Source organism: Rattus norvegicus, chromosome 3, assembly GCF_036323735.1.
Source record: "Rattus norvegicus strain BN/NHsdMcwi chromosome 3, GRCr8, whole genome shotgun sequence".
NCBI classification, from domain to species: domain Eukaryota; kingdom Metazoa; phylum Chordata; class Mammalia; order Rodentia; family Muridae; genus Rattus; species Rattus norvegicus.
Genome location: NC_086021.1, coordinates 76,171,199 through 76,198,944, shown reverse-complemented (window position 1 = coordinate 76,198,944; position 27,746 = coordinate 76,171,199). Strand labels below are relative to the sequence as shown.

The following is a 27,746-nucleotide window of genomic DNA, read 5'->3' as shown; positions in this document are numbered from 1 at the left end:
TCAGGACAGTTATAAAGGGAAGGAAACTAACTGCAGGCAGCTCCACGTTCAAAGAGGCTTCCTATGAAGGAAGGGAGTCCCTTATTTTTTTTTTTTTTTTTTTTTGGTTCTTTTTTTCGGAGCTGGGGACTGAACCCAGGGCCTTGCGCTTCCTAGGCAAGCGCTCTACCACTGAGCTAAATCCCCAACCTGAGTCCCTTATTTTTATGCATGGTTTAGCATGATTTGAGAATTGATGGTAAATTCACATGGATCGAAACTAAACAAAAATTCTCCTTCAAACCACAGGTTTTAAAATCTGCTTGTTTGCTTTTGTTGTTCTATATTTATTCATTTGCTTGAGGCAGTGTCCCAATTTGTACCCAGGCTGACCTTGAACTCATGACAGTTGTGTGCCTCAGGCTACCCAGTGCTGGGATTACAGGCTTAAGCCACCATGCCTGGTGCGGTTTTATATCTGCACACACATGCTCCTGCGTGTTTGTGTACACATGCATTTTTTCTCTTCCTCCTTCTTTCTAGTGAATGGTGTAGTATACACACTGCCCTATGCCTTACTTTCCTCCAACACTGACCCTGAAATCGTTACAAACCCATTAGGAAGCCTTCACAGACTTTGAATGCACTTTTAAAATATCATGAGCCTGTCTATTAGGGTAAGGGGGACTCTTAATCCATGGATTAAGCCCAAGGATTAACCTTGTTACACATAAATGGAGTCAAGAAATGGTTGTTGAATGAAAGACAGAGTGAGCAAATTATTTTATTTAATTAACTGGCTCATTCACTCATTTGGTTTTTGTTTGAACTTGTGAACCTCCTTCTATCTCACAGTACTAATCGTAAAGATACATGTTACCACAGTTTACCTGAGGCAAGAGTTCTGTGACATAGTCCAGACTGGTTTCACGTTCTCTGTGTGTTTCAGGCTATTTCTAACTCATGATCCTCCTGCCTCAGGCTCTCAAGTGTTAGATTACAGGCCTGTGTTGCTTGGCCTGAATCATTTTGTTAATGCAAGATAGAGATGAGGAGAAGCAGGAGCCTAAGGACTGCTGAGACCATTGACCAAACTGTGGCGCCTTAATCCTTAGAATGACATCACTCACTAAGGCCTGATGTTCCAGAAAGCATCAATAATTCTCTTGGAGACTCCCATTAGGAGAGTGGTAGAGAGAGATCCCTCTGGATTTGGGGTTGCAGTGGGGGATGAAGTTATGGTGTGGCCTCTGTAAGCAACTTCAGCTCCTTTCTTCAAATGTAAAACTAGGAACTCAGTCAGAGTAAACAGTCTCATTGAGCCCCCTTGCTCTAAAGTCATGAAATTTATAATTCCCACATTCTTTTCTGATCGCCAGTAAGCATTTCTCATATTTAAAGTGCATGTGTAGAGACTGGGGTGGGGTACTTTCTCTAAGAAAATAAAAAAAAACGGATTAAAAATGTTTGTTGGTCCAAGTATATTAACACATGCATGCCTTTAGTCTCAGCACTTGAGAGGCAGAAAAAAGCAGATCTCTATAGTTTGAGACTAGCCTGGTCTACGAGCAAGTTCCAGGCCAGCCAAAGCTGCATGGTGAGATCCTATCTTTATATATATATATATATATTCAAAACTAGGCTGCAGAAAGTAATTCTCAGTTATTCTATTCCTCACAAAATGGCCAACTATTGACAGAAAAGCAGATTTTTAAGAGTGGGTCTAAATATCTTGCATATTAATCTTTTGAGGAAGATAAGATGAACTTTTGTATTTTTAGCCTTATATCAGGTAAGTAAAATTGTTATAATATTAAAGTTATTAAGTTGAAATGCAATTCTTGATAAATATATATATATGTCTTAGTCAGTGTTCTACCGCTGTGAAGAGACACCATGACCACAGCAACTCTCAATAAAGGAAAGCATTTAGTTGGGGCAGGCTTACAATCTCAGAGGCTCAGTCCATTATGATCATGGTGGGAAGCATGGCAGTGTGCAGGCAGGCATGGTGCTGGAGTAGGAGCTGAGAGTTCTACATCAGCAGGCAGCAGGAAGGAAGAGTGACGACGCTGAGCCTGGCTTGAGCCTCTGAAGCCTCAAAGCTCACTCTCAGTGACATACTTTCCCCATTAAGGCCACACCTACTCCAGCAAGACCACAAATCCGAATTCTTTCAAATAATGCCACTCCTTATGCGCATAGGGGGGCCATTTTCATTCAAACTGCAATATGTGATATATTTACAGTAATTTTACTGATACTTTTTATTTTACTTTGAGACAGTGTTTCTCTGTGTAGCCCTGGTTGTCCTGAAACTCACTCTGTAAATAAGGTTGGTCTTGAACTCAGAGAAACTGTCCGCCTCTGCCTCTCAAGTACTGGGATTAAATGTGTGCACCACAACACTTGGCTTAAATATTTAATTACTGAAGATATTTAGTTATCAAAATACCAGTCAATAGTAAATAGGACTCATAATAAAATGGAATTTTTTTTCCTCTTTGTTTTAGTTAAGTTTGAAAATGCTGCTAACAAATACTGGGACACTTTTTACCAAACCCATAAGAATAAGTTTTTCAAGAATCGTAATTGGCTGTTGAGGGAATTTCCTGAAATTCTTCCCGTTGATCAGAACACTAAAGAGAAACTGGGAGAATCATCCTGGGACCCAGCCAGAAGCAGCATCTCAAGAACGCAAGGAACAGAAACCCACCGACAAGAGACTTTTGTCTCATCAGAACCTGGGAGCAGAGAAAGGTCTGCTTCTAACCCTGACTTGGAAGAATACAGCAGAGGACCCAGGAAGGCAGAGCAGTTTCCTGGTAGCAAGGCTACTTTTCGAATACTAGAGGTACCGTGCCTGGGGGACAAGACAGGAAGTAACAGTAGAAAGTGTGCAGCCCACACTATTTTATGAATGGTCCAGACTGTCCAGGTGGAAAGATCCGATCTAATTAAATGCTCCGTGTGCTTACGTGCATAAACAATACTTCAGGGACTCCTGTCTTTAATCAGTCAAGTTTAAGTTTGTGGCTTTAATTTCATCTGTGTTACTCTCCCTCCCCCCTTAATTTGTTGTAATTTCTGACTTAGAGGCAGTGTTTAAGCCCTGATAAACTTTTAGTCCAAATTTTTGCCTTGTGTTCTTGCCCCGCTTGGGGTGAAATAAAAATAAGCAAGGTGTTTAGTTTGCTGTAATCTAGTGTAGACGGCGGTTTTCCACCCCATCTTTCTGACCCTAAAGATAATAGTTGTTGATTACAGAGAATTTGCTAATGAGAACGTAAGAGAAATGCAGTTACCCACAATCCCAGGAAGGACCTATCTCACCCCCTTTCTGCTTTGGTTTAGGCAATGCCTGAACCTTGAGGCTTTGTGTTGTTCATTTCACGTCATCTCACAGCAGTTTTCCACCTTTACCTGTCCTCTGTAAACATCCTTGTGGCTGCACAGTCTTCTGTGAATGGGATGTTATAATTTCACTTACCTGCTGTCATGGTACTGCATTTAATTGTTTTCTCAGCAGGTGTCTTTGGTATAGACTTTACCTGCATTTCCTTGTCCCGTCTTGGGTTAAGTTGACTAGTTTATAATATTTGGAGACTTTTTAGAGCTTCTAAAGCAGAGTCTGTTTTAAACTTTACAATACCACAAGTGTGGTAGCACGTGCACACAGGAGGCAGAAACAAGAGTATCAGACGTGTTCGAGACCAGCGTATGCTCGCTCTCTCTCTCTCTCTCTCTCTCTCTCTCTCTCATTCTCTCTCTCTCATTCTCTCACACACACAAACACTCTCTCTCTCTCTCTCTCTCTCTCTCTCTCACACACACACACACACACACACACACACACACACACACACACACACACACACTGGGGTTTGAACCAAGGGCCTTTCACATATAGGCAAGGGTTCTACAATCCAGCCCATTTTGAGACAGGGTCTCTCTGAGTTACCCAGGCTTCACACTCACTGTGTAGCTCAGTCTTCTTGCCTCAGCCTCCTGAGCTTCCGAAATTACAGGCCTGGAGGTCCAGGCCCCTCTTACCCTGATTCAGTTTACACGGTTCCCACCACTCAGTATGCCTCGCAGCTCTTCAAACACCGAGAAGCCACACGTTCTTCATTTGTGTTCTGTCTGTTCCTTCCCTTCGCTGTCTATTTTATGAGTCCTGCTCTTTATCATAGCTGCTGCAGGCGCTTCATTGCTGCCGTGGTGTCCAAATGCATTGTTCACTTGTTGATTGCGTTGGGGGGGCGGGGCTTTGGTGGATTCACACTGTGAATATTTCCGCAGTCTAACTTTGATTGTCACTCCTGTGCTTTGTTTCATCCAGTTTCACAAGTTCTGCCACACCCAGAAATCCAGTAATCGTTTATTTCTTAAATAGAAAACCCAGTATTGGGAGTGAAATGCAATGCGTTCACATTTGTTTATTCTCAATTTTAGGTTGGCTGTGGTGCTGGAAATAGCGTGTTTCCAATCCTGAACACCTTGCAGTGAGTTTTAAGTGTTTTCCCCTACAAGATCTTACATATTTATGGGAAGTTGGAAAATTCTGGAAATACCTTGTCATGCATATGCCAAGAGAGTTCTGATTTTCCCATATAAACCATGACTAAAGCAAGTTTGAAAAGACGTTCTGAGTGACTAACCTCACATGAATCGGAGAGCATTCCACAGCCATGGGTTTGAGGTAGATTTAAACTTCTGTTTCTGTAGAAGGCAGAAGGAGAAAAGAGCGAGAGATTTCCATCCTCCCACCAATCTGTGCTTTGCTTAGCGTCAGACATGGTGTGCTCCTCCTGGAGGCCAGATGGCATCTACACAGAGAGAGGAGTTTGAAGAACACAGCTCACTCCTCATCTGTGGTATCAATGTGCTGGAGCAACACCAGGCATGTTCCCTTTGTATGTCAGGCCATTGTACCCATAATCAGAGTCATCTGGAGCGGTAGCGCTGACCACAAGCCTCAGGGACGTAGAAATAGATGAGGACAACACAGATGTCCTTCTTACCCTCTCTTCACCACCCACCAGTTCACCTTGCTGGTTTTGTGTTTCTGTGATGAGGTGGTCCCTTAGAGAACTCTATACCATTTACCTCCTCTGATCTCTCCTCTGCCTGCCTGCCTGCCTCCCTCCCTCCCTCCCTCCCTCCCTCCCTCCCTCCCTCCCTCCCTCCCTCCCTCCCTTCCTTCCTTCCTTCTTTCCAGTTTACACACAAGAGTGATTTCCCCCACTAAAGTCAACATAAGCATATTTCGGAAAACTGCTGTCAGGAGGAGATGAGGGATTCCCCCTTCATGCAGCCTAACCACTGCACAGTTCCCATTCTGCATGCATAGCTTTCAACTTAATATGATCTATTAAACTTTCAACTGCAAAAATGGAAAAGCAAAGGGTGGCATGGCAAATGTCTATGTGCACCGTTGATTCACCAGTCATTATTAGCACAATGCCAGACATCCTGCCACTTTCAGATTCAGGACACTCTGATCCCTCCTACACCTAAGGAACAGACAGTGCTTCCCTAATGCTACCTACTGGGCACTGCTGTGGCCAGCCACGGGAGGGAGGTGCTGTCACAGGTGAATGGTCTTACTCTTTGTATTTATGATCTTGTCTCCCTTTTCCAGCTTCTAAGATGAAGTTTTCTATTCTCCTGTATCATATGACCAGACCCTTTACCCCAGTGATACTAGAGCTTCACACACACACACACACACACACACACACACACACACACACACACACACACACATATTAGTTGAGTGATGTGTTATTCTATAAGACTGATCTCAAGGTATTACTGAGCATGTTGTTTTTAAATTTCTGGATTCCCTATTTTATGTATTCCAGATAACCTAACAGTATGATATAGCAAGAGCTTAATATATATTGATTATTAATCTCCAATTCCATACTAGTTAGTTGTACTCTGACCTCTCCTCCTCCTCTTTTCCCTTTTTCTCCTACTCACCCTTTTCATCACACAAGGTCTTGCTCCACACATCAGGCCGGCCTCAAACAAGAGTCTTCTGTCCTCATCTCCTGGACTGTGATTAAGGTGTGCCTAGTAACATGGGGAAATTAATTCATCTTTAAAAGCCAAACAGTAATCCGCCTTCCAAAGGGAGAATTGAGCTTCCCCGCCCACAGGGTTAATATGTTACATTTTCAGAATGTTTTACCATAATTAGACCATTGGAATTGAGAGGTCAGATCATTCTCCAAGGGTCGTTTAATTCCTAAGGCTCCACCAAGACAGTTCTGCTAGTGTTCGTGGTGGAAGTAAGTGACTTGGACACCGTGTTACTGGGAGAAGAGCCAAGGCAGTCAGCTGACTTGACAAAGTCTCTGGAAACTCATTAGCTGGTCACAAGGCCTCCACTTGGGATGTTGATGCGGTCAGAATTCCATCTCAGAGGTCAGGCCACCACCTTGATAGGACACATGGCGTGTGCTTTCCTTTAGCCATCTGACTATTCTGGATCCAGTAGATATTCTGTAACTGCTCAAAAGTGGATGGCAGACCTTTCGTATGTATTAGACAGAATAGAGTGCAGAGACATCTGAATTGTGTAGACATTTATAGAAGGTCATCCTAGTTTTAAGTTCCTGGGAGGCAGAAGCAAGTTTTCTATAATAATAATGATAATAATGATGATGATGATATTAATGATATTAACAATGATGATAATTATAATAATGATATTAATAATAATAGTGACAATTATAATAATAATAATGATGATGATAATGATGATGATGATGGTAGCAACAGCTGTAATAATAGCTGACAAGTGCTTGTTCTTCTGAGCCACGAATCTTTCTATAAACCTCACCGTCTGGATCCATTCAGCCCTCACAACTACCTTCAAATGTCACACTCTTCTCTATTTACAGATGAAGAAACAGACTAAGACACCGCCCTCCAGACACTTTGTAATGGTAGAGCCCAGTGTTCATCCCTAACCGCAGATCACACATGCATCTGGGTGCTGACTAAGCCCATGTCATAAGCACACAGCCCTCAGTACACCACAGGCCACAGTTACATGGATTTCATGGAAGGTTATGGAGTAAATACTAGAATAAAGAACTAAGATACTAAGCTTTTTCCCTCCCTCCCTCCCTCCCTCCCTCCCTCCCTCCCTCCCTTCCTCCCTTCCTTCCCTTTTCTGAGACAGAGGCTTACTCTGTAGCCCAGACTGGCCCTGAACTTTGAATCTTCTTGCCTCTGCCTCCAAGTGCTGGCAGCAGAGTCAGGTGCCCCCATGCCCGGTCAAGCATCCTTTTTAGCCAAGATAAATGAGCAACAAAGCAGACTAAGCACCTCGACTTAGCACTGCTCGACTTAGCACTGCTCGACTTCAGCACCGAGTCCTATTTATTATTCTAATACTTGTTAGGGCAGATCCTAAGTTGACTGCACATCCCAGTGCCACAGACGAGGTTATATATGTGGGTCACAACACTTACAATGAGTAGCCCCTCAGAGTGGAACCGAAGTCTGTATTTCTGTTCATATTCTTTATTTACTTAGAAATCCACCTTCCCTGAAAAGCCTCTTGAATCAAATTAAGAGGCTTAGTTTGTACTTCCAACCTCTCTTTATATCCTGCCAGGTGCCAGGTTCAATGTGATTCCTGTTCCTGACATTTGATTCCCACCCTTAAACCCTCATGCCATGCTGGCTCTCAGTTGGTCATGCCAACCTGTCCCTGCAAAACTTTTAGGCAGACACATTGGGATGCTGATCCTCTCACCTTTTAACAGTTGTATGAAACCAGCCATCTCCCAAATTATAAAATCCACAAGAGCCAGGCCCGTATGCTTATGTACAGCTACTGGGTAATGACATCCACCTGTTTTTAGCAATGCAGACATTCTTCTAAGCAACATGACACTAAGATTGTTTAACGCTAGCATACAGAGCATGGTCACCAAGGGCACTGGCCCCCAGAATTCATAGTATCTGCCTGCCCATGAACAATGCAGAGTCCAGCCTTCATTCCTGAATTTCAAATAAAGATTAACTATAATACATTTATGTTGGGAGTCAAGATTTTTAAATAGGTAAATGTTCCTCTGTAAAATAAATAGGTAAGTAAATAAATAAATAGAAGAATTTTTATTAGCATACTGTAAATAAAGAAACTGATTTTCAAAGATGTTAAATTCACAAAGAAGTGGCCCATACAGGATTCCTGAAGAGGTTCATTTGGCTCCTAAACCCACAATCTCAGTATTTGATCAGGCAACTTTATATACTCATGCTTGGTATATACGTTAGGGTCAATAAATGCTTGATAATAACTTGAAAAGATAACCAGCAATTTGTATGTTGGAGTTTAATTCTCTTTCAAAAACTGCATTCATTACCAGTATAAAATTGTAATGTGCTTCTGCCGTGTCAGGCACCAGAGTGTCTGTCTGGCAAGGGTCAGAATCCAAACAAGTTGTAAATAAAGAAAGAATGGAGGACACAGGGTTCTGAGGGTCTTGGAGAAGGCAGAGGTGGGCATCTGCAGGGCATGCCAGGTGAGGGGAGAAACAGGACCCATGTGTGAGGGTGGGCTTAGAAATTTCCCCCCGAGGATGATAAGAAATAAGGCAGCGGCTCCTTCAAGCCTGGACAGGAGCTTCAGAGTCCCCTGTAGTGATGTGCTCGGCACACCTGCAGTTCCTTTTCTGCTCTAGTTTGAACATGTCTGACTGTGGATTTGAGCGTCCTTTATATTTGCGTAGGAACATCCCAGGATCCTTTCTTTACTGCTGTGACTTCGCCCCTGAAGCAGTGGAGCTCGTAAAGGTATGTGTTAGTCAGTCTCTAAAGAGGGGCAGGGGAGATGACTTCTGAGCAGTACTTGTCATGCAAGCAGGAAGACCTGAAAGCCAGCACTGAAAGCCAGCTCGGGAGTGTGCGTCTGTAATCCCAGCACGGGGGAGCCAGAGACAGGAAGCTCTGGGGCTTACTGGGCAGCCAGTGAGCTCCAAGTTCAGTGAGACACTCCACCTCACAAGACAAGGTTGAGAGCAATTGAAAAGGATAGTGCACACACATCCACAAACACTCACGCCCAAGTATATACAAACATGCATGCACACACATAAATTAAAAATAGAGGAGCTGAGTGTAGGAGCACATGCTCTTAATCCCAGCACTTGGGAGACAGAGGCAGGCAGATCTCAGTGAGTTTAAAGTCACCCCAGTCTACAAAGTGAGTTCCAGGATAGCCAGAGCTACCATACTGAGACCCTGTCTCAAGACAACCAAAAGCTAAATGAATGAGTAAATAATAAAGAGAGGCTTTAAAAGTTCTAATTTGAGAGGCCTGGAGAAATTGGTTTAGTAGTGCTCTTAGCACTGATTGTTCTTCCAAAGGACCTGGATTCAATTCCCATATGGGGGCTCACAGCCATCTCTTACTCCAGTTCCAAGGGATCCAACACAGATTCAATCCCAGCTCCCACATGTAAGCTCTGAAGCTGGAGCTTCAGAGGATCCAGTGTCCTCTTCTGGCTTCTGGAGCACCAGGCAGAGACATGCGTGGAAGTAAAACACACATACACATAAAAATAAAGACATTTTTAAACGGTCCAACTTGTTTGCTTTTGAAGTGGTTGATTCTTCTGAAATGTTTCTGCATTGAGTGCATCTGTAATGATTTTTAGCTGAACTTTTGCAATTTCTGGAAGTTATTTCAATGGATGCTGAAGTATTTGCCTATCTAGGATCCCTGATTTTACCCTAAAACAGTAGATGTTGTTTTAAATTTAAGAGAAATGTCATGGCTGGATAGATGGCTCAGTGGTTAAGAGCACGTAATCCTCTTGCAGAGGATCTGAGTTCGGTCCCAGCACACATTTGAGGTGACTCACATCCCCCTATAACACTAACTCCTGGGATCCAACACCTTCTCACCTCGTGCACCAACCCCCACACACATATAAATGATGTAAAACATTGTTTTAAAGTTCAGACTATACATATGTTCATGAATGTGGTTCAAAAGACACCAGTATTAGTCAAGATTTTAACAACCACCTATCCCAAGCTGAGCTTTTTTACTAACTGTACAGAAAGCCATCTCTCATGCCTGTCTCTCATACTTTCCACACAATCTGACACACAGTAGGCACTCATTAAAGTGAAATGTTTGAGACAAGAAGCTGTGAGGAAAGAGCAGGACCTGGGCTTCCCACACAGATCCATGAAGACTAGACTTCACTAGCATGAAGAGTCGAGGGATGGGAAAGAAATTCTATTAACAGAGAATGTAGCAAGATAGACGGTCCATGGTGCTGGCCTGCCAAGCCTAAGAACCTAGGTCAGTTCCCAGGACCTGGAGGAGAAAGATGGAAAGGTGTTGTGTGCTTATGATCCCAGCCCTACCCTGGCAGAAAGATGGATCCCTGGAGCTCATGGCCTGCCAGCCTAGCCTATTAGACAAGTCCCAGAGCAGAGAGAGACCCTGTCTCCAAACTAAGATGCGCCTACCTACACACACACACACACACACACACACACACCCTCACACATACACACTCACACACTCACACATACACACTCGCACACACACTCACACATACTCATACACACACATACACACTCACACACACACTCATACATACACACTCACACACACTCACACATACACACTCTCACACATACACACTCACACACATACACACTCGCACACACACTCACACACATACACACTCACACACACTCACACATACACACTCACACACTCACACATACACAGTCACACACACACTCACACACACATACTCGCACACATACACACTCGCACACACACTCACACATACTCATACACACACACATACACACTCACACACGTTTCCTTAAATGGCACAGTACTGATGGGTGGATATCTGTCCCTCTGCGCAGTGTGCTTTACCCTCATGCTGTCTACAAACAGCCTTATTGATCTGCCCCACACACCGCCCGTTCAGGTGTACAAGACAGTGGATGTTAGTGGCGTCGTGTGACCATCACTGTCACCTAAGTGTGGAAACGTAGCGGAGGATGTTTCGTATTTTAAGGAAGGATACATGGGACAAGGAGAGGAGTGGGACACATGAGGACCACCTTGGCACCTCTCAGGGACCACAGGACTGCCTTCCAGCAGCACCGCCAGCCAAGTCAGAGCCTGCACTGCCCACTTCCGCCCTGAGGGAGGGTTCCGAAGAGCGTTTGCTATCCAGTCCTAGTGCTTTAGACTTAGTTATTGCTTTCTGTTTTTTAGGGCAGCTTCAAGTAAGTCGACAGTACTGAGCTAGAAATGAAGCGTATTCAAGTTCACAGAGGAACCATGCTTAGGAGAATTTTAATTTTGTATTACATTTATTTATTTATTTATAAAATAAGGGGCAAATGCGTGACAGGAGCTCATGTGTGGATAAGAAGACAATTTGGAGGAATCATTTCTCTTCCTCCTTCATGTGGGTCCCAAGAGCAAGCACCAAGCCATCTCACTGACCCCAGAAAGGACATTTTTAAAAGCATTACCTTTCACAAAAACAAAACACAAAACAAAAAAAAGGAAAGAAAGAAAGAAAGAAAGAAAGAAAGAAAGAAAGAAAGAAAAGGAGAAATAAAAACCCTCTGGAAGTCTGCTAACTCCGGCTTTTTGTTCCTCCACCCTGACAGTCACATGAGGCCTACAGCGAGGCCCACTGTTCTGCCTTTATTCATGACGTGTGTGACGACGGCTTGGCCTACCCTTTTCCAGACGGGACCCTGGACGTCATTCTCCTTGTCTTTGTGCTCTCTTCTATTCACCCTGACAGGTAAATGAAGACGAAAGGGCAGCACGAACCTTTAAGCTCCTTTATCAGTCCTGGTTTTTAGAACTATCAAAGCAAAAATGACAATCCCTGAATTTATTATTTAGCGAGCTCCGTTATGTTTAACATGCAGCCTCTTAAATGCAGTTTTCTCCTTTCTTCACACTTTAAGAAAGAAACTGGTCAAATGCTTCATTAGCAAGCTTTCTGTCACTGTCAGGATGAAGCAAGCACACTGTAGCAAGACACATACCTATTAAAAGTGACAGCTTCAAAGAAATTACAGATGCAGAACAGCCTAATAGACTCCCAGGAGGGAGATTGTACTTAGTGATCAGAAACAAACATCTTTGATTTAGCATCTTCTTGAGTGTTTGGGGGGAGATGGGCTGCAGTCTGGTTACTCGGGTCCAGTGAGAGGCTTGTGTTTCTAAGAAGCCCGCACAGGGATCGTGGCCGTAGCGATTTCACAGACTGCCATTGGACCTTTGGGATCTAAGGTGGGGAAAGAGCATGTGTGAGTGTGTGTGCGTGTGTGTGTGAGCCTTTGTGTTTATGTATGTGTGAGTGTGTGTGTATGAGTATGTGTGTGTGTCTTTGTATATGTTTATGTATGTGTGTATGTGTGTGTAAGTATGTGTGTGAGTGTATATAACTGAGTGTGTATGTGTGCATGTGTGAGCCTTTGTGTATGTGTGTGTGTATGAGTGAGTGAGTGAGAGTATGTGTGTGTGAGTCTTTGTATGTGTTTATTGTGTGTGTGTGAATGTGTGTGTATGTGTGTATGAGTAAGTATGTGTGTGAGTGTGTGTATGAGTGAGTATGTGTGTGCATGTGTGAGCCTTTGTGTGTGTTTATGTATGTGTGCGTGAATGTGTGTGTGTATGTGTGTATGAGTAAGTATGTGTGTGAGTGTGTGTATGAGTGAGTATGTGTGTGCATGTGTGAGCCTTTATGTGTGTTTATGTATGTGTGCGCATGTGTGTGTGTGTGTGTGTGTATGAGTGTGTGTACATGCTCTTCTACTGAGTGTCTCTACCCTCCAAAGTATGACTTACATTTTTATGTTTGCATGATACTGGTTTTTATTTTTATTTTTTTGAGAAAGAGTCTCACGGTGTAGCCTATGCTGACTTTAAACTCTTTATCCAGCTCTGGCTGACCTCAAACTCTGAGTGACCCTCCTTGCCTTAACCTCCCCACTGCTGAAATTGCAGGCATGTGCCACCATGCCCACCTGGCAGGACTTGTGATTTTATAGATTTCACAGCCCCAGGAAGAGTGTACCGAGCTGCATAAGATTCCTTTTGCTTGGTGTGTGGCCCCTTCCCAGAGAACGTGAGTCCTGTGTGTTAAGATGCTAAGGCACTTGCTGGCTTCTTAGTTCCCATCCAAAGTTGAGCACTTTTCTCATAAGGAGGTAAAATTTGATTCCCAAATTAATCCAAAAAAGTTATATTTATACCTCATGCATAGATTAGGTTCCGCCAAACCACTCTCCCCTCTGTTTCTACAGTGTATTTCTTTGCTGATGATATGTTCATCTGTTGGCGCTGCTGCCGAAGAGTCAAGATGTCACCTCTGTGCTCCGCTTCCTTCTGTGACTGGTTAAAAGACTGGCCTAGGTAGTTAAGAGCTAGCGTCCCTATTTGGTACTTAAAGTGGAAAATTCCTAGATTCTATGTAAAATTGCCAAAAGACTAATTGAGATTGGTTCAAATACTCTATTTTATCTTAATTTGAACTGAATGTTAATAAGGGGGTGCAAATATCTTGGGGTGCCTGCTCTTCTTATGCAGTACTCACTGTTTATTACAAAATAAACTCAAATGCATCATGTCAGTACGACTTTTGTACCTATGTGTGGAAATGAACTAAAAGCCAGGCGGATGAGCTGGGAGTGGAGTTGTGGCCCCACTTGTGGCCCCAGCTACTCGAGTGGTTACGGCTAAAGGATCAGTCAGCCGCTGGTGTTTGAAACCAACCTGGGCAGCACAGTGAAACCCCACCTTAAGACATTTTAACTAAATAAAAGTGACGTGAATGAATAGAAGAGAGACAAGAAACATAAAGAAATGGTTTAGCAGTGTCTTTAGGAGCATTTAGGACTATAATTGTGGATGTGCATCTAAGAACATTCTAGAAAAGTAGCTCATTATCATCAGAAAAAAGAAATGGCAGTAATTCAGCTAGGTCCTGAGTCTGAGGGCAGCAGCTTAAGTGGAAGTGTTTCGTAGATTACAGGAGACCGTTAACTGTCTTTCTAATCACTGGCATAAAAGAAGATACAAGATACATACTATGGGCAGTCCGCAAATAGTGGGGAGTTTTTATTCTTTGTTCTGTTTTATCTTTTGTCCCTGCCTTGTACTCAGGGGCAGGTGAGGACAGTAATCGCTGAAGTACACAAAATAAAGAAAGGTCTGGGTATCCCAGCGCTTAGCTGAGGCAGGTGGATCTCTGTGAGTTCCAGGCCTGTTGTGGTAAATATTACTTGGGGTTCCACCCCACCTTAGATAATGTAGTTCCCAAATAAAAGACACAAAACCTTTTTATTTATAACAAGCCTTAAAGAACTAGAGCTGGGCAGATATCAACCCTCTGTGCTATTCTGTCTACTTCCCTGTCAGTAACCCCAAGATATGCCAGTAACCCAAGAATACTTGCTGAGTTCCTCCTGGGCCAGTTCTACTCCAGCTGTCCAGCCCTCACAGCCAAGCACTTACATCCACTCCACCTACCCCATAGCACCTTCCTCCTCTCCTGCCTCTCTCCTTTCTCCCTCCTCATGTCCCCTGCCTCAGACCCCAAGCCTGGGAACTGAAACCCCATCTGCCCTCATCTGTCTAGCTACAGACTTTAGGCATCTTTATTAACCAATCAAGGATAACTTGGGGGACAACATCTATACAACAAAAGCTGGTATATGTGAGAATCTGCTCATCTAGAGCAACCAGATTTGGGGTACAGAATTTAGGATTTGAATACAAGCAGCACCAAATCAACCCACTACACAGGCCAGCCAAGAATAATGAGACCTTGTCTCAAAAGAAAAGAAAGGAAGAAGGAAGGGAAAGGAGAGAGGGAGACAGAGGTGGAGGAGAAGGGGGAGGGGGGAGGGAAGGGAAGGGAAGGGAAGAGGGACCATGATAGTTTGTCTCAGTTGTAAACTTGACTGAGTCTAGAATCGCCTGGGAGATGGTCCCGTGGAAGTTATCTTGAGTACATCAGTTGGCATGGGGAAGGCCAGTCTTCCTGTGGGTGCGGCCACGCCCTGGGCAAGGGATCCTGAACTATACAAGATGGAGAAAGGGACCTGAACACTAGCATGCATCCGTAGTTCTCTGCTTTCTGACTGGATGAAGGGTGACCAGATGCTTCAGGCTCCTGACTCCTTGACTTCCCTGTCATGGTAGTGTGTAACCTGAACTGTGAGCCAAAATAAGTGTCCTTTCCTGAGTTACTCCTGTCAAAGCTTGTTATCACAGCAGCAGGGAAAGCAACTGAGACAGGGGCTTCGTCCCACTCTTGTCTTCCCGACTTCATTCCCAGCCTGGTCCCACCGTGATTCCCAGGAGTGCATATGATTGACAGGAGAAGCGGCTCCCACTCCTGTCCTACGCACACTCCAATGTAGGCACGGATTCACACAGTGGCTGCATGGTGACATGCTTGACTTGATTTTTCTCAACTTTGATTTCATCCTTATTTTACTAATAATTCCAAAGATTTTGCTCTGTACATAATAAATTTACCTTGAAATTGTACTTTTTTAAGGCTTACTTTTTTTTATTTTTTTTATTTTATATGCTTTGAAGTTTTGCCTGCATATATGTCAGTATCGGGTCCCCTAGACTGCAGTTTCAGGTAACTGTGAGCTGCCATGTAGGTGCTGGGAATTGAACCCAGGTCTTCTGGAAGGACAGCCAGGCTCTTACCACATTGAGCCATCTCTCCAGCCCCCAGATTTTTTTTCCATTGTTAGAGACCACAGATGACAGAGCACAACATGAAAATGGCCTGAAATGAACAAAGAATAGCACCTCCCTTCATGTATATGTGCTTCTTCTTTCTTCTTGTGCTGTGAATGAAGCTCAGGGCCTCACACGCACTAGGCCAGCATCCTTGCACACACAGGGCTTGGTACCACAAGCACCACAGGTTTATCTCTTAGCTTTAAGAACGCTTCACCTAGGCATGCCATCTCTTTCTGTCTTCTCTTCAGATTAATTTTCATAGCAGCTTTTATTTTCTCGCTATCTACTTTCTTTGTGACATGACAGAAGCTGGATTTCACCCTCTATTCTAATAAACGTAGTTTTTGGGGCTGGGGATTTAGCTCAGTGGTAGAGCGCTTACCTAGGAAGCGCAAGGCCCTGGGTTCGGTCCCCAGCTCCGAAAAAAAGAACCAAAAAAAAAAAACGTAGTTTTTTAGGATTTTTAAATTGCATGTGTGATATGTGTGTGTATTATATGTATTTACATGCAGGTGATTGTGTGTACATGTATGTGTACATGTGAGTGAGTGTTGTATATGTATGTGTACATGTGTATGAATGTGTGATTGTGTGTGTGTGTGTTCCTGTGTGTCTCACAGCATGTATGTGGTGCCCAGATGACTACTGTGTGGTGTTGGTTCTCTCCCTTCATCCTCACGTGGCTCCCTTGTCAGTTTCCCGGCTTTCATGACCAGTGCTTCTTACCTGCTGGGCCAGCTTGGCAGCCATGAATGTCGCTTTAGAAAGGAATATATCAATTATCTGAGCTAATCTCATCTTTTCAAAATAAGATCACCTCAGAAACTTGAAGTGGCTTAGGTAAAGCAGACGCCAAGCTGGGTGTGGTAGCTTAAGTATGCAACATTAGCACTCAGGAGGCTGAGGCAGGGTGACTGCTGCCAGTTCAAGGCCAGCCTGGACTATGTAATGAGCTACAGACCACCCCGGGCTGCAGTGTGAAACCCTGTCTTAAAAGCCAAAACCAAACAAAAGTAAAAGAGACAACAAAAGCTTGTCCTGTAAGCTACCTTTTCCCTTCCCTCCCTCAGTAGTCGGTAGGAAAAGTTCCGGACGCTGGTGGCCATTCCCTATTGGCCCCCTGAGTCCTCTCCAGTGGAGCTCTGTGGGGAGCTAAAGCCCATCACTCAGCAAAGCCCAGAGTCTTCTCAGTCCCTGACCTGTAAAACATAGGCCATGAACACAGAACCCGAAATGCTAAGCCACGGTCTATTTTAAGAGGTCGTACTTGATTGCATGCTGCATAGCAGAGGGGTAATTAGCAAGGAGGAAAGAGGCAGGAGCTGCGCAGTGTTGAGCTGGGAATGGGGCTATGACTACAGTCGGAGCAGGCCAGGAGTAGGGAGAAAAGAATCCTTTCTCTTGACAGGAAACCATGCATACAAAGGCACAGGACACAGAGCCCAGGCTGCTGCAGTATTCGATGGGAAGCGATGATTGGTTAGAAAGCAATAGACATCATCAGAAGGATTCAAGCTAAGAACCTTATAAGATTCAAACCTTTGCCTGCTGGATTACTTGCTTTGACAGTGATGTGATTAGACGAGACCATTGTCTGACGTCAGATAACTCATTGGTATCATCCATGAAGAATTGCCAAGAAGGATGATGTAGTATATTATTAGAAAGTGATTCTCTTTCTGGGCTTGGGGCTATAATTGTTTGTCCCAAGGCCCTGCCAATGGGAGACAGAGAAAACACCAAAGGGGAGAGATAAGAAGACAAAAAAGATTGCTGAGCACATGGATAGGATAGAAAGGAAGGAAAATTCTCTCTGAGCGGATTGGGAGACCTTTCATCTTACTGAGGAAGTCAGGAGCGCAAGGGCTGGCTCAGCGGGTGAAGCACTCGGACCCGAAGACCCCAGTTCAGATTCCCAGAACCCAGGTCAAAATGCCAAGCAGGCACGGATACTGCCTGTAATCCTGGCCTTCCCGGGGCAGACAGGATCCAGGAGCAAGGTAACCAGCTAGACTAGCCAGAATTTGGGTTCTAGGAGAGACCCTGCCTGATGTCAGGTTTGGGCTTACATATACATGTGGACATGCATGCACACTCATGGGAAATGGAAGGAAGGAGGGAGGGAGGGAGGGAGGGAGGGAGGGAGGGAGGGAGGGAGGAAGGAAGGCAGGCAGGCACGAAATGAAGTAACATGGAAGAAAGATGATGAGTTTAGCTATACAAATTTGGGGTGGTTCTAACATATTGTTTTATTTTTACAAAGAAATAGAAAAGCCCCTTTACCTTTGTCCCCTACCTCATTTAATGTCAGAAACATAAGCAAGTAAGTGGGTGAGTTGTCTGGTTTGGTTGGAGACGGGGTTGCAGTATGTAGCCTTGGCTGGTCTTGAACCCACGATCTATCTGTTGCAGCCCAGAGTCTAAGATCACACTATGCACCACTAGTCCAGGTTTCTAGTTAGTGGTTCAGCTTTGACATGAGGCACCAAGCTATGACGTTCCCAGCTGAGTTCTTAAAACACTTAAGACTTCTGAATTTGGTTCTTTCGATACAAAATGCTTTTGTGTTTTTGTTTTTTGGGTTTTTTTTCTCTCTCTCTTACATGTATGGTTGCTTTGGCTTGTTGATATCTTCTCATCTTGTCTCTGGGAAGGTTGACCCTAGCATATAAAACATTCCCACATAGGTTATCTTGCTTTGTTTTCAAAGGATGCAAGCTGTCATCCACCGGCTGTCCAGGTTGCTGAAGCCCGGAGGAATGCTATTGTTTCGGGATCATGGAAGATACGACAATGCTCAGCTTCGCTTTAAAAAAGGTAACGGAAGCTGGAGAGGTGGCTCAGTGGTTAGGAGTGTGTGCTGCTCCTGAAGAAGAAGGGGATTTGGTTCCCAACCCCCACATCAAGTGGCTCACGAGCACCTATAATACCCTCTCTGGCCTCCTCAGACACCCATACATATATGCATATGCCTATACAAGACACATATATACATAACTTAAAGTAATTAATAATTAATGTAGTTATTGTTTGATATTAATATAATACATCATTTTAATGTAATTTTAAAATTATTTGGGGTTGGGGATTTAGCTCAGTGGTAGAGCGCTTGCCTAGCAAGCGCAAGGCCCTAGGTTCGGTCCCCAGCTCTGAAAAAAAGAAAAGAGAAAAAAAGTATTTAAAAGGTAACAGTATGCCAGGTAGTACACGCCTTTAAATTTCAGCACTAAGAAAACAGAGGCAAGTGGATCTCTTGAGTTCGAGGCTAGCCTGGTCGTCAGTACCAGGACACCAAGGCTACATAGAGAATCCCAGTCTTGGAAAAAAACAAAACAAAACAAAACAAACAAACAAAAAAAACCCAAAATCATGTCAAATTGTTTGGGGTTATGTTGTCTTTTAATGGAATATCAAGTTCTTTTCTTTATTATATTTTAGGGCGTTGTTTATCTGAAAATTTTTACGTCCGAGGGGATGGTACCAGAGCCTATTTCTTTACAAAAGGTAGGCCGATCTGTCTAGCCTGGGGTAACAGTGAGCTGTAAACCTCCTCAGGTAGCTGTTGGCAGGGACACACTCAGAGGCTGTGAGCGCGAGGCCTCGGGGCAGACCTGCAGACTGAACACCAGAAGTCTTCACGCCCTGACAAACTGTGTTTAAAGAGTTGTGTCCCTCTTACACTGGTGTGAAGGTGCAGGGAGTAAGTTGGGAGTTAGTGATGGCCTGGGTATGAACGACGCTGATGTGCCCAGAGGAAGGAACTTTAGTTCTACAGAAATTAGATCTCAGTAGTCGGTTTCTTGTCGTAAGTAAGCACCGCTGACATCACTGGGTGAACCATGGACTCAGGGGTTTCCCAAACCTGACAGAGCCTTTTACACTGTGTGATCTCGGGTCACTGTAAGCAAAGGCTCAGAAAGGAGGCACATGTCACATGTGGGAAGCTGTAGCCACAGCTCAGCTCACTGTCCTGAGGAGGGTCAGCCTGTCTGTGCGTGCAGTGCGTGCAGGGGTGAAAGAGCCCCGCCTGGTTTCCTGGGTTTCCCTCACCCAGCTCTAGTGCATCTTGGTATGAATGAAACCCCGATGAGCAGCCCTCCGAGGCGTGCCACTGGGCCCTACCCCTCTCTCCCCCACATGCTCTATCATTGACTGCCACTCTTGTCTCAAAGGGGAGATCCACCGTATGTTCTGCGAGGCCGGATTACATGAAAAGCAAAATCTGGTTGATCATCGCTTGCAAGTTAATAGGAAAAAGCAAATACAAATGCACCGAGTGTGGGTTCAAGGGAAATTCCAGAAACCATCGTGCTGGACTCCACGGAGTGCAGATGAGCACGCTCTCCCTTCTCCAGACTGAACTGTTAAAGTAGGAAACCAGGGCATGGTACCGTTCAAAGGCTTACGAGCAGGAGAGCATCTGCAGCTCTGCTGGCCTGCTATCAGTGCTCTTGGGACATTTTAAGAACACAGACGTGACTTGAAAGAGTGTCCTACCCTCTGGGTTTTCAGAACTTGAAAAATGTTTGGTTTTGTTTCATCTAACCACGTTCCCTTGAATGGTATGACTTTGAATTAAGTAGCTGATATAAGGCATATAGTTTTGCAACCCATCCATGTTTTAGAAGTGGAAATATTATCTACTTTATTATTGGGTGTGGTAAAGCAGTCAGACTGTCCTCAGCTGCCAGCCAGTAGCAGAGGCACAGTGTGCCTTGTTCTTAGGGGATGGGATGTTCTTAGGATGAAGGGATGCTGTGTTTTGTTTTGTTCTCATCTATTTTCTCTTAACCCCTTACCCCCACACACTAGTGTCTGAAATGCAACTTCTGTTTCCCTTCCTTTGCAAATAATGGGGAAGTAAGGCCTTGTCACCACCCCTCCAGGGCTGTTCTCAGCTACACAGATCATCTGAGAGACGCTGTCATGCCGTGGTGGCTAGTTTCATTTGTCAACTTGACACACTCTAGAATCACTGTGGAAGAGTCTCAGGTTGTCAGTTGTCTGTGAAAGTTTGTCTTAATTGTGTTAATCGATGTGGGAAGACCTGTCTACTGGGGGCAGTACCATTCCCTGGGGTTTGGACCCTGAACCAAGTGTGGGAAAAGTGAGCTGAGCCCTGACCCACTTGCATTCTTCGTTCTCACTCTGCTCTTGACTGCTCTTGACCAGCTGCTTCAAGTTCCTGCCTCCCTGACTTACTGCTGCAACTGGGTGGACTGTAACTTGGAGTTGTGATCCGAAATAAACCTTTTCTGCCCTAAGTTGCTTTTGTTGGCGTTTTGTTTTGTTTTTTATGCGCATGGAATTTGCCTGAGTGTATGTCTGTTCACCCTGTGCATGCCTAGTACCTATAGAGGCCATTGGTATCTCTGTCTGCAGAGAATGTCAGATCCTAACCTGAGTTATAGGTGTTTGTGAGCCTGTTGTATGACAGACTTTTCCTGGAAAGAGGCAATATACACTCATCTACTCTCCCACGATACAGAGTCCATGACAGAACAAAGTACAGCTGCCACCAAAGTTCAATTTAGTGAACCATAGAGGTTTTTTAGGGTCATTTACAGGACTACGGGTGAGGGGCTGCTTACAGGAATAGAAATGACTCAAAGACAGCTTCATCACCAAAGGCAACCCCAGCATGGGTGACAGCTTATGAAAGCTGGGAAACCAGGAACACTGCACAGCCTCCAGGCTGCTCAACAGATTGCAGAGTACCCTCTCCAAGGGCCTCAGTTCTAAGTCTCTTCCAGGCAGCTTCACTGGTCTCTGCTTCTCGGCAGCTTGGCTTGTCTGAAAACAGTGTTTACTGTTTATCCTCGGAAAGGAGGGGCCCAGTGAATTTAGTCAGTTTTAGGGACTTCCTGAAGCTATTTTGGGTTATTTACTTTTTGTCTCAACTCTGGGAGCTAGAATGTTTCAATTTGGAAGGAAACCACTGTACAACAGAGCTGTCACATGGGGACTGGGAGCCTTCTTCTGGAAGAGCAGCCCACAATCTTAACCCCTGAGCTATCGCCACAGCCTCACTGTCAGGGTATTTTATCACTGCTAAACTAATGCATTCAACAAAATTCTGCACAAACAACTCAAAATGTATTATTTGCTCCCTTGCTTCAGAAAGAAAATATATTGGCTTGCTAATTGCCTGTTGTAAAAAACAGAGTCCCTAAAACAAGTCCTTTGTTGTGCAGTGTCTGATGAACACTTCCATTATATGTTGTCGGAGTTTGGGGTCACCATTTGTGACCCAAGTCAGGTCTGGTTGCCCATCTTCAGTAAGCAGATTAAAAGTGCCCAATTAAAGTGGAAAATAGAAAAGGGGACGTATTCCATGTGGACAAATTAAGAAGAGGGACAGAAAGATCAAGGGTGTCCCCTACCCCCCAAGTCCAGTCTTTGGAGTTCTGAAGGTTTAAATAGAGACCTGAAGATGTACAGTCAAAGCAGCCCTTTCAAGGTGTGGTCTCTGTCAGCCCTGATCTTAGCAAAAGCAGATGAGGAAATCACGGAAGGAAAGGCACGGTCCTCTGAAAGCAGTGGTCTGGGAAAATACAGATCCAAAATTTTTCCCTCATGTGTTTGCTTGTTTGAAACAATCTAACTTATAGCCCAGACTAGCCTCAGCACAGGGAAGTGATCCTGCAGCCCTGGCTTCCAGGGTGCTCAGATTTCCAGGCGTGAGACTTTAATAAATCACTCTAGACTGTTTGGGGTTACGGGTTTGTAACCCGATAGAATCGAAGATATTCCAAAGAGATGCTTGTGTGTCTCGGTCTCCCTGTCAGACTGATGAAACTGTGAACCCCAAAGAAGTGGAGCTCTCCCCAGGAATCCCATGCTGGGTGATGGAAAGGACACCAGCCAGAGGGGGACTTGTGTCCCAGAGAGAGATTTCTAACAATTCCAGACCACCTACAGGACACGACTGCAGCCCTGACAAGGGTATGTCAATGGTGGGCCCACACATCGATGGCACAGCTTAGACGTGCCTGTTAAACTTTAATCTCACTCTTAAAGATTTAGACCAGCCTGGTGGTTCTCTGGGTCCCTGTCCCTCTTCCAGTGCAACCACACTAAGTGAATCTTTTCTGTTTTCCACTTCAGTTTGGTGCTTTGCTGCCTGTTCTGTTTTGAGACAGGGTCATACTCTGCAGCTCTGGCTGGCCTGGAACTTGTTTTGTAGATCAGGCTGGCCTTGAACTCACAGAGATCCACCTGCCTCTGCCTCTCTAGAGATGAGATCAGCAGCATGTGCCACCACACCCAGCAAGTTTGCCTCGTTTAGTGGACTTACTGAGGACAAAGGCCAGACCTGACTTGGGGCACAAGTTGTAGCCTCATAGTCTGATAACAGATTGACCTTGGGGCCTACTGGGGCCAAACAGCTTAACTGATGGCATTTCCAGAGCAAATGGAGTCAGGCCAAGTGCCTATAGAACTATCTTTAAGGAAAACCATCCAGTTCTTACTTCATCATCACAGCACACAGGGCAGGTGGCAATAGTCACTCCTGTATGGAGAGAACAGCTATGCAGGGAAACGGGGCAGGATCAACCTTCTGGGAGGAGGTGGGCTCAGGCTAGTCCTTGTCTCTCTATTCTCAAAGTATTCAAAATAGATCAGTCTGTATGGAAGTTAATGAGGGATGGTCAAGTCAACTTGTAAACAGAGTAGCACCGTGAGGATAAGACTTCTAGTCTCTGAACTCAAGCCATCCGAGTTGGTTGGTTTATTTCTGGTTCATTCCAGCCAGGGTGTTTTACACACAGACCTAGAGAGGTCTGTTGAAGACTTGTCTATGGTGTATAAAATGGAATGAGGTCTCTGATCAGTGATGAGGGAAACCACAGGCCCTTTTGGAATAAATTTGCCTTTGGTGGCAAGTCTGTAGAAATACAGCTGTCAAGGTTTCTGTTTAAATATGCACACATCAGTAAATGGAAGAGTCACAATTTGCCCAAGACTCTTAACTCACTTGTAGTTCATAATTAAAGTCTACATTTAAAAGCCAAGGCAGTCATGAAAGTATTATATACAACAGGGCAGTTTAGATAAGTTAAATGTTGCTATGGGAACCCCAACAGATCTTCTCGTGTCTCCATTTAAAAACCATGGCCCAAGGTGGTTTTAAAAAAAACAACAGAAGGTAAAATTATTCTCACATTCTCACACATGTAAATTGTACTGTCTCTCTCCGTTCTAAATAGCAGATTCAAGCCAGCCTCTTGACTGGCACAGTAAAATTCAGCTTCCCGTCTTTCTATAATGTATTACAGCATGCGAGTTAACCTTTAAAAGCTTCAAAAATACATCAACCGAATTTGGACTCTGAGACACAAACTGGGCTGTCTTGGGCTCTCTCCAGCACCAGTCTCCTAATCCTTGAGCATCCCCACAGGAGCCCCCCCCCCATCCACTCCCATCTCCTGTTTGTCTGATCAGTCTTTTTTCTGCTTAGCCTACCTGCGTCAGCCTCCTTTGTCAGGTTCGCTGCCAGACAGAAATGTAGATTGACGCAGAGAAAGCCAAGGGAAGGGCCATTTGGAATTTCGCCTGTAGATAGTAAGAAATCATGAGGTGTCACAAATATATCTGTTTGGGTATTAGCCTGAAATAACTGATAACTATGTGGAATTCTAACCCCCCCACACACACACACATCAAAGCCAGACCACGGTTAGCAGAAGGCGATATTTAAAAATCCCTTTTCCAAAGGAGCCCCCCGTCAGAGAGTCCATTTTCCCCAACAGAGAGAGGTATGTTCCTTCCTGTTCCCCACTGGAAACAATGAAACAGATTAAAAGTACGGTCTCTATTTTCACCAATTCTGAAAGTCACTTTAGAGCACTGTCTACCTGGAAACATTCTCCCAGGAAGCTCTGCTTGAAGGTTTCAAGATTCGTTAGGGGTTTCTGTTACACATATCCCGTTGTGCATTGGAACTCTCAGTTGCCGTTGACTTCTGCTCACATACTTGTGTGAGTTCCATATGCAGCGTCTCCAAACTGTAAACACATCCTGATTTCTACCATTAAGTACTTGTAAATCAATTGCTACATACTAATTGGTATGTGAAAATAGCTAGCTACCTTCCAGGGGACAAAAGCCAGAGTCACATGAACTGTCTGCACCGTCTCATCCTCTCCCAGAACTGCTTCACCCTACCTCTGTGGTTTTCCAGCTCAGGAAGGTCTGAAGCCTGAATAGATCAGCTTTGTTACCTAATTGGTTCTGATGTGTATTATGCTCCGAACGGGAGCAGAGGACTTCCCATTTGCATCCCTAATAGCCCTCTTTCAGAGCCTCTGTTAGACATCAGTAGACTACACGTTAAGGGTACTTCCCTCCTTTGTGAAAACACATAGCAAATTCCAAGCACTGGATATGTGAGGTATTATTATTAATAATAGCGTCTACAGCCTACAAAGCAGTGTGCACGCAGCACTCAACATGTACTTTTTCAATGGTTTTTGAGACACTGAGAGAAAAGCAGGACTATGCTATGGGAATGGTGTTGCCTAGGAGTCTCCCAGGGAAAGAATAGGTTCCAGGTCCCACTGAACCAAACACTTAGCTGCTCTCCCATTCAGCCTCATACAGTAGGTACTTCTCTTGGTTCCCGAGAGCCTATGATTTAGCTGTTACTGGGGCCATTTAACAGATGAGACTGGTGCTCTGAAATATTGGGTAACTGGCCCAGGATATTAGAGATATCAAGTGGCGGCGTCAGAACGGAGACCTGGAATTGCCTGACTCCAAAATCCTCATTTGTGAGCTCACAGGCTGCAGGGAGAGATGGCCGAGGAAGAGAGCCTCTGAATCAGGTGCAGAGTTGGTGGGAGCTTGGCTCAGAGGACCCTCAAGGATCCTGCTCGTCAAAGATCCCGTCATTCAGTGAAAAAAGTAGGTCACACTTGTCTGGGTTATAAAATGGAAAGGAAGGAAGGGAGGTGACCTGTGAGGAATGACAAAGCAAAAAGCCCTCAATCAGTTCTCTGCTGCTTTCTGAGTCTGCTCAGCTGTGCCCCACCCCCAAGCCCCTCCTCCCACCCCGAGACCCCACCCCCACCTCCCGCAGGCTCAGCCTTGTACTTGGCGTCCCTCCTAGCAGAGCATGCGTCACTTGCGTACTCTTCACTTTAAGTTAAAAAGAAAATTCTGTGCTTCAAGGAAGGGAAAAGGCCCTGAAAACATCTTCAGAGGGATTTGGCTGTGCTGTAACCTAAAAATCTGTGAAGTCAGGAGGTGTCAGAAATAAAGCATGCGTGAAACATCTTTATTTAAAACCTTGTATGTACATGAATGCCACATTAATGCCAATTCAAACATGAAATGTGGCTCCTTTCTTGGAATATGGTCTGGGATTTGAGAGGCGCACTCCAGCTTGCGTGTGGTTATAGATATAAATAGAAGTAAAAGAACCTGTGCATCTTCGAGGGATGTTTGTTTGTTTTGTTTTTTTTTTTTTTTTTTTTTTTTGTTCTTTTTTTCGGAGCTGGGGACCGAACCCAGGGCCTTGCGCTTCCTAGGTAAGCGCTCTACCACTGAGCTAAATCCCCAGCCCCTGTTTGTTTGTTTTTAATGAGCCTGTATTATGGCCTCAGAGCTATAGAGGAGAGTAGATGCCAAAATCTGCCATTCATTAACATATGCCTTAAATGACAGGGAAGAGGTGTTGAAGACAAAATTACTTTTTCCTTTGACTATGAATCAGCAACATGCAGCGACAAGCAAGCCATAATAGTTGCGCGGGTTAGAACCTTTAGGGGGCAGGAAAACTAGCATCAGCCGGAAAAGGCAGCAGCGCACCTGCGAGATGGATGCAGGACGCCGCAGAGCACAGCTCCCCTGAACACCACCTCAAAGGTCTCAGAGCACAGTGACCCCAGCCCCGGCAAAGCACACGGGCATGAGATGGATGGAACACATTAAAACTCCAGATGGTCGAAGCCAGCCCACCCTCAGCAGCCGCTGGAGCTGTCAGAGGCAAGCTACAGGCACGAGTACTTGGCCAAGAGTTTAAAACAACAGCTTTTGAGTTCCCATTGCCTACCGCCTCACAACCACTTAACCTTTCGTAAGGAGCAGCAGGAGCAGTGATTCTCAACCTGTGGGTCACGACCCCACCTCGGAGTTAATAGTCAATCGACCTCTTCACGGGGTTCACCTAAGACCATCGGAAAACACAGGTCTTTGGGTTACAATTCGTAACAGTAGCAAAATTACAGTTAATGAAAATAATTTTACGGATGGATGTCACCAAGACGTGAGGAACTGTACTAAAGGGTTGCAGCCTTAGTTGAGAGCCACTGAGCTACAGAGAGGCAGATGACCATTAGAGAAAGGGCGTGGGTGGGATCAGTATTAGACTTGAAGATAGCCGTGAACTTGGCATCTCAGTATTCCGTGGGTTCTGTGTCTTTTTTAAAAAGATTTATTTATTTACAAGTACACTGTAGCTATCTTCAGACAACCAGAAGAGGGCATCAGATCCCATTACAGATGGTTGTGAGCCACCAAGTGGTTGCTGGGATTCAAACTCAGGACCTCTGGAGGAGTCAGCGCTCTTAACCGCTGAGCCATCTCTCCAGCCTGTGTTCTGTATCTTAACTTTGATTTTCTCTAGCAAGCAGCTACTACGGAGAGCAGGGAGCCTGCCCCCCTAGCGGTGGGGGTGGGGGAAGAGCTTTGTTCTCAGATGTTAAAGATGACCCTAGACTCCCCGCCCCCCCAACAAACACCGACCTCATCTCTTCTGCATGGGCTGATGAGACCAGGTCCAGGAAGAATGTGCGTTTTGTTACTTGCAAAAATTCCTTGGCAATGATCTCAACCTAACGTCCCTTTTCGGAGCTACTTCCTAGTCCATTGCAGAAAAAAAAAAAATAGAAATTAATTTTTCCTCAGTTAATCTTTGTATATCAAGTATGGTTGTTTCAAAAACCACCATGGGAGGTGCACT

The 27,746-nt window shown here is 44.7% G+C and overlaps 1 protein-coding gene and 1 long non-coding RNA gene across 10 annotated transcripts in view; one reads left to right on the top strand and one right to left on the bottom strand.

Moving 5' to 3' along the window:
* Mettl8 (methyltransferase 8, tRNA N3-cytidine) overlaps positions 1 to 27,746 on the top strand; it is a 130,903-nt gene that overhangs the window by 72,423 nt on the left and 30,734 nt on the right. For 3 of the 9 annotated variants that reach the window (XR_005502190.2, XM_063284403.1, XM_039106364.2), the window contains exons 4-9: positions 2,493 to 2,833; positions 4,435 to 4,484; positions 8,739 to 8,802; positions 11,668 to 11,807; positions 18,492 to 18,598; positions 19,220 to 19,285. Coding sequence is in view for 7 of the 9 variants with exons in the window: in XM_063284403.1 (XP_063140473.1) it covers positions 2,493 to 2,833; positions 4,435 to 4,484; positions 8,739 to 8,802; positions 11,668 to 11,807; positions 18,492 to 18,598; positions 19,220 to 19,285 (768 nt within the window). In the remaining 2 variants the exon portion in view is untranslated. Of the gene's footprint in view, positions 1 to 2,492; positions 2,834 to 4,434; positions 4,485 to 8,738; positions 8,803 to 11,667; positions 11,808 to 13,320; positions 13,641 to 18,491; positions 18,599 to 19,219; positions 19,286 to 19,953; positions 21,046 to 27,746 lie in introns of those variants that run through there. The other 6 variants (XM_008761954.4, XM_039106365.2, NM_001399514.1 and 3 more) reach the window with 5 other exon arrangements.
* LOC134486104 (uncharacterized) lies at positions 291 to 6,355 on the bottom strand. The gene is made up of 2 exons (XR_010064807.1): positions 5,968 to 6,355; positions 291 to 4,808 (listed from the first exon to the last, which is right to left on the bottom strand). It is a non-coding gene; the product is annotated as an uncharacterized LOC134486104 (long non-coding RNA).